We start from the raw sequence: 12,198 nt of genomic DNA, 5'->3' as shown, positions 1-12,198 counted from the left end.
TGATGCGCCGACGCGGACCCGCAGCCGCCGCCATTGTGTACGCTTTTTTCCTGCCTTCAAACGAATGGCCGACAGGGACACTGGCAGACGTCAATGAAAAAAAAAGGGGGAGTCCTTCATCACGTGATGTTATATTCAGGTGGCAATTCTAAAGTAGTAGGGCATGCACAGTTGCACATGTAGAAATTTGATCTAGTTCGAAACAGTTTTCAGCTGGAAGGTGGACTGAATATACTATTAGCCCTTTGGTTGCGTACAAAACAAGGAATAAAAAAACGAAAAAACAAAAAACATGGATTAACATAACAAATGATCATAAGAATAAAAAGGGAGTTTGGAATAAAGCAACTCAATACAACCAACTTGGAGTTTCCGTCTTTGCGTCACTCTTTGCGCAGCTTTTATTTTATTTTTTTCACCTATTAAGAGAATAGAGAAACTCGACCGAATCTATTGATTAGAGGACCACGCGCCAGCGCGGCGAGGCATGAAGGGTATATGATGTACAGTATCACGCTTTACCTACTACCGCTATATTTAACGAATATTTCCCATTTTATGTTCCAAAAGAGTCTTGTTTTTGTTGCAAAAATCAATGTGAGAGGCTGTTCCAACTTTACTAGCATATAATCAGTGGAAGACCTTTATGTAATACGCCAAAGGCACCCACTATGAGCGTTTTTTAATTCAACGTCTTATGAAACAACAAAAGACAAGCCATTACTCCCAGAATTTGCATAATACATCATGTGCAATAGAGGACGTTGCGCTTGGGGAAAGACAAGAGAGCGTCTTTGTGTAAAGAATACTAGAGATCTGTCTTCAAGCTCTTGAGTCTCGAACTCGACTTAATTATTGATTTGCCCCCCCCTTTCTATTTCTAGTTGATGGCTTGATGCTGGTTGATGCCCAGATGAGGCTAGAAGAGGCTTTTTGAATCATATGCCCGTAATTGTTCAGAAATTCCAGCAATCAAATTTCGCTTGTTAGCAGTTCAGAGCTATTCGTCGATTTTTCCTGACCGGCCGTTCATTATATTTTACGCATCCCTATCCGCGATGGATTCAAACATGACGTCTAATTTGCTTAGTTCCAAATTTCGACCAATCATTGAGACACAGACACACCAAGCACCAGAATGCCCAAGCCCAATACAATACAAAAGTGCCAACAACCATCATAGTGCTCAGGAATTGGCTATTAGATTTCTTTTCGAATGCGGTGAGTCGACCTAAACATGCATCTTCTTCTATTTCACTTAATTTTCTTTTCTTAACTAGGAACCAAGCTGAAAACAAATCCTGTAACTTCAGCCGTAGCTGCCCAGATTTATCATAGGTTTCTAGATGCTGTCAACGATTCCAGCTATGATCCTTATGTAAGCCAACAAAATAGTATATGCAATATGTTATTAATAGTGATGTTTAAATTGTACAGATGATTGGAGCAACTGCACTTTATATTGCTAGCAAACAGCAAGATGAACCCGTAAAGATCAGAGATCTTATTAATGTTGTTCATAGAACTCTTAACCGTGACACTGATGTTCTGGATTTATCTGAAGAATACTGGAATTATAGGGATTCAATAGTCCAAGCTGAGCTATTGACAATGAGGATGATTAATTTCAAAACCATCAACCCAGATATACATCTGGTAAGTATATCACATAAGAAGTAACATACTGCATATCACACACATAGTACATGTACACATCCTAAACTCTCCTAACAGTATATGCTGAATTATTTGAAAAGTCTGTCATCTTGGATTCCTCCAGCTGTGTGGGAAAAATCAACATTAGTGAAATTGTGCTGGACTTTCTTACAAGATTTCCACCATTGCAAAGTCATCATTCAGTATGAACCACAATTGGTTGCCTTGGCTGTCATCTACTTTGGGCTCCAGGTTTGTGGAATAGTGATCCCTTGTACCACCGAGCAGGATCAGCTCAGCTGGCATGAGGTAAATTAGCATTTTGTAAAAAAAAAAAATGTAATTTTGCCTTTGGTTGATCTTTTTCCTTTACGTGCCATTTCGTTTTAGGCCTTCCACAAAGCTGCCAAGAAAGAAGATATCTGGAATATTATCGAGCATTTGTTGGCATTGTACGAACATGATAAAGATATGAAGTAGTGGCTGAAGTTGCGAAATTTGTACGAAGAAATAATAAACGATCATGATTTTCATTTTTTTTGTAAGAATACAGGGATGTTGTGTGTAATGCAGCAATTCGAATTGCGGTAGAATGCCCAACCTTTCTTACTGAGCCTTATAGATGTAACAGATACATAAAGGTATAACAAAAGCACACAGGGCATATGGGAATATTGGGGGATAGGTACTGAGAGTAAAGAAATGATCAGTTAATTATATCAAGTACAGCCAGACAAGGAAATAAAGGAAAGAACATATGGTTAGATAAGAAGTATTGTTTATAGGACCGATTCCGCAGACTTATATTGTAATAATAGCATAGATAGAGACGATAAGATAGACGGACAGAAACGTAACTGTACACTTTACATCTTCAGATTGGATGCTGGCAAAAACCCGAATTCTTTCATACACTCGAAGAGAAAAAAAACGAAATACGCAGGGAATTCAAAATGGAGGAATCGTACGACGGGGAGGGGGGATAATTAATCCAACGCACTTTGTCTTTTCCCACGTTTTTGCACAGTGACCACTGAAGTGCAGCGAACGAAGAAAGTGATAAGGAGACCACGAAAATCTACGCGAGATTTCTTAACAGCGACCGACTATCCCTTTAACCATTTCCCATATTTCTGTATTTTTGTTTTATAGTCTGGTATTCAAAGAAAACAAGGGAAAGGGAAAACGGAAAGAATCGGAAGAACGACATTCGACAAAACAAAAATACTATCCGAATCTTTCCCGCGTGAAAGATGGGACAAAAAAGAAATACAATATTTTCGGTAAACGACAAGAAAAGTGGGCATTCGCGACAAAAATATAAAAAAAAAAAACGAAGAAAAAAAAAAAAAACGAAAACAAAAACAAAAGAAGAGGCAAGGGAACAAAACAAACCAACACAACACGCCTTAGTAATATCGCAGGTACAGTTGAACCAATCATACGTGTTTCTTTTCCGCCCACCACCTTCCGAGACGACAAAAATATACATGTATAGAGCATGGCGGATTTTTCAGTGTTTAATATAGTATGTGTAGGATGCATCTCAAAAGTCACTTCGTTTTCACATATTTCTTAACTCCCCCCTTTTTTTCTTCTTTTTACTTTAAGGTCAGCAGAGAAAAACAGGTCAATCGGAGGCGCTACTCCAGCCGTGTACGCGTAAATCAAACATTCAAAGAAAAAACCCCCACCGATACAATATAGAACACTCACGCAGCCCACGAGAAAGGCGTGAAAAACAAAGCGATAATAAAGCCGGCCAAATTATCATGAACAAAAGAGAGGAATAATAATAATATAGTGTCTGGTGTACGCGAAGAACAGACAGAGAGAAAGAAGGAACGCAGGGTTGGTAGAAAAAAGAAAACACGGTACAAACTGAATGACGAAAAAAGGGAAAAATAAGAAAGGAAAAAAAAAAAAAAAAGAGGGAAAATCGGAGATCAAAAAAGGTAACTCGTAAAGGGGCTCTGGTTTTCAATTGTTTTCTTTTCGTTTTCGATAACGAATCGTTTGTGAGTGTCTAGAGACAAAGCGTGAGAGATGAAATGAAAGGAAAAGGCGCAAAGTGAATTGGGGAGAGGGCGAAAGATTTTGCAGCCGGTCCCGACGGTGCTCAAAACTCTCCTTTCTTTTTTTCAGAAGACAAGTGTGAAATGATAAACGGAAATCCCAACCCTCCAAGTGCTCTGAATTTATAATAATAATAATAATAGTAATAAAAATAATAATAAAAAAATATCTGGGTAAATGTTAGAAAAAAAGGGGTTAATCAACCAACAAACGCATTAGCAATTATCTCAGGGTAGGGAAAATCAATTTTCCCCTTACTTGTGGCTTGTGTAGTTGTCGCTTCTCCATCGCAATTCCATCTTTTTAATTTTTCATTTTTTCCCTTCTTTTTCTTAGATAGATGTGGGTGTTTCTTCGTCTGCTTCATAAGACGAATTTGTGTTGGAATCATCCGCAGTGCTCTCGGACTTTGAGTGAGAATCATCCGCCGCGAGAATCGGCGGATCTTTGGTCCTCGTTAACATGGCTGGGTTAGAATCGGAATTCTCCTCAACCATCGAGTCTCGCTGTACCTTGAGCGTTGAAGTTTCATTTCCGTTCGGTTCTTCTTTTGTCGGCGCATCTATGCAGTCACTAAACGCAATTTGCTTGCGTTGTCTATATTCCAAAATGGAGAGCTGCAGAAAATAAAAACGAGATTGAAAAAATACACCTCAAATTCACGTTTGAATGACAAACCTTTCTCTTCACGGGTTTAGGCTTCTCTTCACGGATAACTTCTTGAATAACATCCGTAGTTACAGCATCTGGCACGTCACTAGGATTCCGGCCCCGCATAAACTGGGCGTCTGGAGCCCTAAACTCCCATGTTGGTCGAGACGACGAAATAAAAAGGCCACCTTCATGAAACTGTGTAAGGGCAGCTGCAGCGCTTACGTGCTCGTCTACCGATGCGAACGCAACGACATTTGCCTCGGGTGGTACTTGTACATGTTCCTCAGACTGCGATGCCCAGATCTGCTGAGAAGACTCACTAACGTAACCGTTCGTTGGCGAACTCAAACCAACGATGGCTTTCGCCATTTCTATCGCAGGCGGTAGTGGCGGAGTGGGTGGATCAGAAGCTTCGTTTGAATGGCCACCAGATTGTTGCTGTTGCGCCTGATTCCCTTCGCTTAATCCATCGTCAAACTCTGGTGGAGTTCCTCGACTATTTTCAGCTGAAAGGGATTCCGCTTCCTTTTCCATCAACGGCTGTAATCCCGATTCGTTGGAAACATTTTCACTCGATCCGGTGACACCAACGTTGGATGGTGTAGGTGTCGATGGTGGCGTGAACGACGTCTCAGATGACAGAGATGCTCTAGCTAAACGCCTCTTTTTGAGAGGAGTAACGTGATCCAACACTTCATTGGCTGGCACAGTACCACCTGATCCGAAGCCACCAATACCTAAACAACCGCCACTGGTTGGCGACTCGGTTTCGGTTTCTTCACTGATGGCCTGTCTCAACCAGCGCTTTTTGGCCGAACCGCCGGGCCCACCACTGCCAGGTAAAGGCGCTGTCCAGGAATTTTCATCGTTGGAGTGTCCTCCCTCTCCGTGTGGATCGGGAGAAGCCGAACCCGCAGAGGATTTCAACGAAGCCAGGGTAGAAGGCCTGCAACCATTCAAAATCATGTTGTAGGAAGGTTTCGAGTCTGATGCAGATTGTTGGGTTGTCGTCGCGCCATACCGCAGGTGGGCTGTCCGCAAAGGCCGGGTTGGACTTCGCGGGTTGGGGTTCCTCATGTAACATACTGGCACAGAAAGGGAGAGAGAATTTGAACCGCCCAGCAGGTCATTGGAATCTCCTTTGTTCCCATTCAGCTCGCTTCCGTCCCCACTCCAATTATTGAAAACCACCTGTAAAATGCAACATTGACAGAATGACATGAACGATCCGAACAATCAATAATTACGAGTTTTGTCGACGTACCTTCTTTGTTTTAGGACATTTAAATGCCATAGTAGAAGGATCATCGCTAGGTGTGCCTGGATTGGGTTGACCGGGACTACTGCTGCTACCACCATGCTCAGATTCTTCTTCAGTCGCCGAATGCCCCGAATGAACCTCACCGGATAATGCCCGCATACGTATACGTGAACTCTCGTTGACACTCGCTCCACTACTGGATCTCCGCATGCGACCACCTCGCTTCCTGCAAAGCCTGTAAACAATGATTAAATACATTAATGCCACGAGATAAAAAAAATAAAATAAAAAATAAATTTAAGAAATAGAAAAAAACTAACCCTCTGCGGAAAGTTTTATTTCTGGCTTCTTGTACCACCATAACACGCTTCTCTATAACCCCAGTGTTTCCCGATCCATGGGAAGGAGGTGGAGAGTCTACTTCATCACCTGGCTCATCTTTGTCATCCCTAGGATCTTTGCGATGCGTTGTTTTGGCTATCGATTCTTGGCGTCGTTGTTGGGCCTTTTCCATTCTTTCAAAGGCTTTCATAATGGCTTCCATCTTCCTTTCCTCGCGTGACTGTAATCGTACCAAAATACAGCATGGTTAAAAAACAACAAAAGAAGGAACAAAAATCTCCAAGTATTCTTACCAATGGCTTCTTTTTAGATGAAGATTCGTTGTCCATAGAGCCTTGTCCGTCTGTCTCGTCATGTGGGTTTATACTATCATCTTGAGAATCTTCACCCTCTGTAACGACGACTGAAACCTTGGAAGGAGTACGCTGTTGGCGCTTGACGGGCGTTGGTGGAAGGGCGCACGGCATAGGTGGAGGTGCTGGTACTGAAGTCTGGGCATTGGGGACAGAAGCTACCGGTGTCGCTATCGACGATTCCGGTGTCACATTCACCGCACCAATAGCGGCACTGGAAGAAGGATCATTTGCTGTCGAATCTGTTCTCCTCCTTCGGCGCTTACGGTCGGCTTCCACTGGAGAGAGAACTGATAATGGGTTGGTAGCTTGGCTTAATCCAGTTCGAGCTCCACTGTCCTTATTCCTCATGTGCGGGCAACCTTCGTACGGACAAGGCAGTGGATTTTTGACATCGTGCACTACAGTGATCTCCTCGCTTTCAAGGATATCAGTCTTGGCTACCAGAAACAAATGGACAGAACCTTTTTCAACCTTGTGCTTTATCTGCAAAACAAAACAAAAAATTATAAGTTTCTAGAAGTCTACATCTCATTTTAATTTTTTTAATAATATTTGGATAACTTACCTCGGCATTAGGCTGACAGGACTGCCAGACAAACCGAGCCTCATTGCCGTAACTGCGGCCATCAACACACATCTCTACAGCAGGTGTGGTATTGTCAGTGCTACTGGCTAAGAGGTGGTGGAAGATGATATGAGGCGTCGGGCGGAGAGCTGACGCGCCGGATCCACTAAGTCCAGGACCATCTCCCGATTTGTACGGCCTCAGCTGGCTGGCCAGCATATATTTTCCACGACATTCGATTACAGGCGACCCGCAGCGAATCGGGTTTGCGGCGACTAACGTCTACACACGAAAACATAAAAAAAAATATATATATATAAAATAAAATTATTATAAAAAAAAAAAAGAAAAATTACGTAGATAGAAATAATAATAATAAAAAATACGAACAAAAAAAAAAAACCTTACACTACACAAAAACGAATTTGATACGAAAATTATACCTTGTAACCTCCAGCTTTACTTGCGAGGCGGTAAACAGGCGTTGAAGAAGGCGGAGAAAGCAGTTCGCCACCGAATCCATTTGGTCGGACGGCTGCTACACGAGCTCTCAACTCGGGCGAATAGTGGTTGGTGACCGCTTCTTCATAATGGTCAATCCATTGCAGTAAGAGTTCACCACTGGGATGATTTCTACCTCCTGATGGACTGTTCTCGGTAGTCGAGGACGAGGGACCTCCAACATCGATCACGTCCGATGAAGATTTAGTTCGGAACATCTTGAATTTTGACGAAAATGAAATATAATATATATATATATATATATTTTAAATTAAACCAAGCATTTATAGAGCACATCACATGGAAATTTACCTTTCTCTTTCGCGGTGCGGATTCTTCCTGCTTCTCATTTCCCTTCCTTCTCCATTTTGGTTGTCCGACTCGCTTACCAGCACGCTGAAATTTTTCATTTCTATCAGCTGTAGCGCTTCCACCTTTGGCACCACCCCGCGTATACTTTGACCCAGTATTGTTGATGGTGGAATTCTTTTGAAACTTTTTGGAAGTTTTTTCGACGTCAATGTAATCATCATTTTTGGTCCTGTCCTTGCTTCTCTCTCTGCGGGTCACCAACGCGCGATCGAGGCTACTTGACGGAGGAGGGGTGGCGAGGCGAAATTCCTGACGCTTACGATATTGTATGGCACGAGCTCTAGCCCGATCGACTCGACGTGGCTGGCACAGCTCGCACAGAAACTCATCGGGTATGTTATTACGGTCCAAATTCATGCAATCGACATGTTGCCATACACTAGACAAAATTCAAGAATTATAGTACTGTAATGATTTCGACCACACGACTCATTTGAGTAACTTACGAGCATCTGTCACAACAAATCATATAACCATCATCGTGTCCGAATTTGCTAAAAAGGAAACAATTTATTAGCCCACTTAAATGTATCATATGTTAATTTGGATTGCTTACCAAATACAGCGTGTAACGCTTTCATCAACGTTGGTCAAATCACGTCCTCCGCCAAGAAGACCGAGATCGACATCATCCTGTTCGTCCTCTTCATCCTCACACTCATTTGCCGTTTCAGTTTCTTCGCCTTCATGGTCCGTCTCGGTGGCCATGCGCGGGCTGTTACCTAAGCTGCCATCGTTGGAATCATCATCGTTGAAGCTGTCGCGCATGTCCGACCGCGATCGCACTCGCTCAGTATTGTTCCCGCCACTACCCCGGTACCAACCACTTAAATAGTTGGAAAGGCCTGACGAACCGTTGGTGATTGCCGGACCTCTGGATTCTTCCTTAATGGAAGTCTTTTCACTTGAAATTGATGCGTAGAGGTGAGAGTTTAAATCGCCCGCATAGGGGGGAAATCCAGGAGAACCTTTGGGCACCAATGGAGGGGTTGGCAGATTATTGTGGCTCTTATGAGTCTCGTGTATTCCCGGCCGTCGGGACCCAGCCAGATTGGGAGAGATGACGTTAGAATTAGGTCCAATTCCATTGCTATTACCACTGATTGTCCTTTGTCGTTTTGTTGATGCAGAATTAACACCATTTGGTTTATTTGCACGTCCTGTCTGGGGGCTAATGGAAGGTGGTCTGGGATTGAGGGTTTTAATGCCTCCTCGCTGAGAATGTGAAACAGGGAAAACACTGGATGTATGGGAATCAGATGGTTCTTGCTTACACTGGACAGCATACAAAGGGGATTCATTGTTGTGTGAGGGTAGAGGGGCTCCATAGTTGTGGTCTTGTAAAACAATCTAAACAGAAAATTATTTGGTTATTAACAATAAATCCAAGCATCACTGCAAGTGAATTGAAAATTACCTGATAGGATAGATTTATTGTGCTGACATGTCCATTGTGATTGGACGATTCACTGGTATGTACAAGTCGTGGCTTTCTACAGTCCACATCTCCCCTTATACTAAACTCATTTACATCCATTCCTGTTGATTCATATGAAGTAAAAAGAAAAGTCTGGAACAGTGCTAGTTGAGGATAAAGAGCTATAGAAGCTAACCTGTGATCTGGCATCAGACTACACACAGTGCTCAAGTGATGAACAAGATAGCAGTCTCTGCTTTGAATGTGATGATCATGTCAGCAACGTGACGACTTGAACGATGAAAACGGTATCGCAACATCGATGCACGATCCGCTCCATGCGAAATCCAATAGCAAAGCAGACCTCGGTGGCGTCCGCCAAAAGACTTCACAATCTTTGACGGCGACCTACACGACGTCGTGTTAAATGGTTTTAAACCTCCAACGAAGACCAAGTCGCAAATGAAATTTTGGGAGAAGCAACGCAGGCTTTCTCTTAGCTCCAGTAAGTTGCTAATGAATCTTTGTATTCTATAAATTCGGGTAACACTTGTCTAACACTAAAATCGCCAAATTGCGAGAGTAGCTGAAAAAATAACAATAAATGGCGGTCTGTTGGTCTGGTCTGTGTACGGTGGCTTCTGTTGTCAAAGATCGATATATCGTGTAAAATAATAATCGATATTTAAGCGAGACGACAAAAATCCCTCAAACCTACAAAAATTTTAATACTTAAATAATTCGTTTCCAATTTAACCCTCAATTAATTAAGAAAAGCTAATACTAAATTTTTTTAGACTGAGCTGTTCTAATATATGATGTTTTTCATTAGATCTGAAATAGTAGCTAGACTACATTTTCAAGAAAGGCAACAGCCATTTTATCCCTATGTCTGACATTTTTTGAAACTACGGGGTTTACTACGGGCCCCGAAGATTTCAAGGCCCCTTCATGTTTCCACGACTGTTGATTGAAACGTATGAAACACATTTGAAAGACACAAAAATGATAAGATAGTTACAGCAACATGTTGTAATTCATTTACTATTGACTAAAACTGCCGTGACAATGTGAGATTGCCAAGCAATGATGAACACTAATTAACGGTTTTCTCAGTTCAAAATTTAACAGAAGCCTTTCAACTGTCAAACATTTGACAGAACAACACAAAAAAAAATTTTTTTAACATGACATTTTTTTGTGATTTGTCGTTTTCGGAGCTGAATCCTGGTAATAATAAAGTTAAATGGGGATATGCGTCTTTGACAAATTTTATTTGACGAACTTCAAGGTCTTGGACAAATTGCGCACTTGGTTAGTTCGTTGCCGTTCCTTCTTGAGGAAGCCTCTTCTGGTGTCGTCTGCTATTCAAACCCAAAGATGGCAGCAGGACGGACGTTGAAAACATTAAGTAATCTAATCGCCCGGTCAGGAAATGTTGTTAAAACGGCATCAATAACGACGTCCAATCCGCTGTTTTCGAGAAATATTAAGGCTTTACCCTATTTTCAAACTATTGCTGCGTATCGAGCTGCTGTATTGCACGAAATCGCCAAGCCATTGATTATTGAGGACGTGACCACAACTACCAAGCTCAAAGATTTGGAGGTAGGGCATGCAAAGAGACTAGATAATATTAAATGTTTATTGTTCTATGAAAGTCTTTTCTCATTTGCAGATTCGGATAGAAGTCTACACCTGTGGAGTTAATGCTTCAGACATTCTTATTTGCAATGGCCAATATGGTATTGAACAAAAAATGCCTTTTGTGCCTGGCTTTGAGGTGTGTGGGGAAGTCAAGGAGATTGGACCCAAAGTAAAAAACTTTAATGTAGGAGACAAAGTGATTGGCTTAAAGAAGGATGGGTATTCTGGCTTTGCTGAGGAATGTGTTGTGCTAGAGCAAGACTTGTGGGGTGTCCCACAAGGAATGACATTTGAAATTGGGGCATCCTTACTAGATACATATGGCACAGCTCTTCTGGGCCTACACAGAAGGGCGGATGTAGAGGCAGATGACACTGTTTTAGTTACAGCAGCTGCTGGAGGTCTTGGTCTAGCAGCTGTTGATTTAGCAGCAAATGTCTATAAGGCCAAGGTATAATATTTAAAAAACAATCATTTGTCTCTGACCAAATCTCATTTTTTTATTTCACTGATGAAATAGGTAATTGGCGTATGCGGTACTGAAGACAAGGCATCGTTGGTCCGGGATAAAGGCGCCTTTGCATCACTGAAGTACCAAGCAAAAAACTTACGAAATAAAGTAATGGAGGTCACTGGAGGCAAAGGTGTTTCCATTATATTTGACGCGGTTGGAGGCGATGTCTTTAACGAGTCTCTAAAATGGTATGCTAAGCTAATTTTTGATTCCATGCAAAACGGTGTATTTGAACTACAATATCCATCACCAGCATTGCACACGAGGGTAAAGTCATAGTGGCCGGCTTTGCTTCACGCCAGATTCCCAACGTACCGACTAGCTTGCTTCTCCCGCAGAGCTTCTCCCTCATTGGCGTGTCACTAAGTCATTATCGTGATGCCAACAACGAAGTGTATAGGTGAGATTGCAGTCTACTTTCTACATGAACGACCCAAAGCTAAATTGCTTGTATGATTTTTACCGTCCCTGTGTCTAGACAAGTAGGCAATGATGTCATTGAGTTATATGAAGAGGGGTTGATATCGCCCCATGTTTCGGCGATTTTTCCGCTGGAGGAGGTCAATGCGGCCATGGATTTCTTGTTGCAGCGGAAATCAACGGGTAAAGTTATCTTAAAGATAAGATGAATCCAAAGGCCGTCTACGTTTCTCTGGTCACTTGTGTGTTAATATGAACATTAATAAATAATTGGGTTACCTAGAACAGCGTTGAATACGAAATGGTCAGACGTCGAAAAGTTAGTCGAGTCGTGTCGCGTAAGCTGAAGAAGAAAAAATCTTGTACACGTTGCTGAAAAATTAGGAAACTTTACCCAAATATTAGTGTAGTCCTGGT

General features: G+C 42.0%; 3 protein-coding genes across 5 annotated transcripts; 2 read left to right on the top strand and 1 right to left on the bottom strand.

The window, feature by feature from the left end:
- Window positions 1–952: 952 nt before the first annotated feature.
- On the top strand, window positions 953–2,189 carry LOC116917303 (cyclin-Q). The gene is made up of 5 exons (XM_032922757.2): window positions 953–1,221; window positions 1,281–1,378; window positions 1,438–1,656; window positions 1,735–1,965; window positions 2,047–2,189. Exons 1-5 carry the CDS (start codon window positions 1,059–1,061, stop codon window positions 2,134–2,136), a joined length of 801 nt encoding a protein of 266 aa, XP_032778648.1. The 5' UTR covers window positions 953–1,058; the 3' UTR covers window positions 2,137–2,189.
- A 580-nt stretch (window positions 2,190–2,769) lies between these two features.
- Window positions 2,770–9,866, bottom strand: LOC116917217 (inactive histone-lysine N-methyltransferase 2E). Of its 3 annotated transcripts, none has more exons than XR_004391058.2 (13): window positions 9,397–9,865; window positions 9,201–9,322; window positions 8,340–9,133; window positions 8,230–8,277; window positions 7,724–8,162; window positions 7,354–7,629; window positions 6,911–7,192; window positions 6,283–6,828; window positions 5,968–6,209; window positions 5,651–5,882; window positions 4,411–5,577; window positions 3,991–4,349; window positions 2,770–3,848 (listed from the first exon to the last, which is right to left on the bottom strand). XR_004391058.2 is itself a non-coding variant. In XM_032922603.2 (13 exons), exons 2-13 carry the CDS (start codon window positions 9,318–9,320, stop codon window positions 4,065–4,067), a joined length of 4,356 nt encoding a protein of 1,451 aa, XP_032778494.1. In that variant the 5' UTR covers window positions 9,321–9,322; window positions 9,397–9,866; the 3' UTR covers window positions 2,770–4,064. The 3 variants fall into 3 exon arrangements, 2 of the variants coding, with proteins under 2 accessions (XP_032778494.1, XP_032778493.1); XM_032922603.2 differs by having other exon boundaries at window positions 2,770–4,349; window positions 4,411–5,332; window positions 5,408–5,577; window positions 9,397–9,866; XM_032922602.2 differs by having other exon boundaries at window positions 2,770–4,349.
- Window positions 9,867–10,372: 506 nt separating this feature from the next.
- Window positions 10,373–12,066, top strand: LOC116936803 (quinone oxidoreductase-like protein 2 homolog). Its single transcript, XM_045169467.1, has 6 exons — window positions 10,373–10,430; window positions 10,492–10,808; window positions 10,879–11,298; window positions 11,368–11,549; window positions 11,615–11,761; window positions 11,840–12,066. The coding sequence occupies exons 1-6, from the start codon at window positions 10,388–10,390 to the stop codon at window positions 11,988–11,990; spliced, it is 1,260 nt and encodes a 419-aa protein (XP_045025402.1). The 5' UTR covers window positions 10,373–10,387; the 3' UTR covers window positions 11,991–12,066.
- The last annotated feature ends 132 nt before the right edge of the window (window positions 12,067–12,198 follow it).

This window comes from Daphnia magna, linkage group LG2 (assembly GCF_020631705.1).
Source record: "Daphnia magna isolate NIES linkage group LG2, ASM2063170v1.1, whole genome shotgun sequence".
Lineage (NCBI taxonomy): Eukaryota > Metazoa > Arthropoda > Branchiopoda > Diplostraca > Daphniidae > Daphnia > Daphnia magna.
This window is presented reverse-complemented; position numbering and strand designations above follow the sequence as displayed.

Excerpts from the sequence above, each read along its gene's own strand:
- LOC116917303 (XM_032922757.2), top strand. The coding sequence starts at position 1,059 with ATGGATTCAAACATGACGTCTAATTTGCTTAGTTCCAAATTTCGACCA. Across the intron at positions 1,222-1,280 it reads TAGATTTCTTTTCGAATGCG|GAACCAAGCTGAAAACAAAT; the intron begins GTGAGTCGACCT and ends TTTCTTAACTAG. Across the intron at positions 1,379-1,437 it reads ATTCCAGCTATGATCCTTAT|ATGATTGGAGCAACTGCACT; the intron begins GTAAGCCAACAA and ends TAAATTGTACAG.
- LOC116917217 (XM_032922602.2), bottom strand. The coding sequence starts at position 9,320 with ATGGATGTAAATGAGTTTAGTATAAGGGGAGATGTGGACTGTAGAAAG. Across the intron at positions 9,134-9,200 it reads CAATAAATCTATCCTATCAG|ATTGTTTTACAAGACCACAA; the intron begins GTAATTTTCAAT and ends TTTTCTGTTTAG. Across the intron at positions 8,163-8,229 it reads ATTTGTTGTGACAGATGCTC|TGTATGGCAACATGTCGATT; the intron begins GTAAGTTACTCA and ends AATTTTGTCTAG.
- LOC116936803 (XM_045169467.1), top strand. The coding sequence starts at position 10,388 with ATGACATTTTTTTGTGATTTGTCGTTTTCGGAGCTGAATCCTG. Across the intron at positions 10,431-10,491 it reads GTTTTCGGAGCTGAATCCTG|GTCTTGGACAAATTGCGCAC; the intron begins GTAATAATAAAG and ends ACGAACTTCAAG. Across the intron at positions 11,550-11,614 it reads TTTAACGAGTCTCTAAAATG|CATTGCACACGAGGGTAAAG; the intron begins GTATGCTAAGCT and ends ATCCATCACCAG.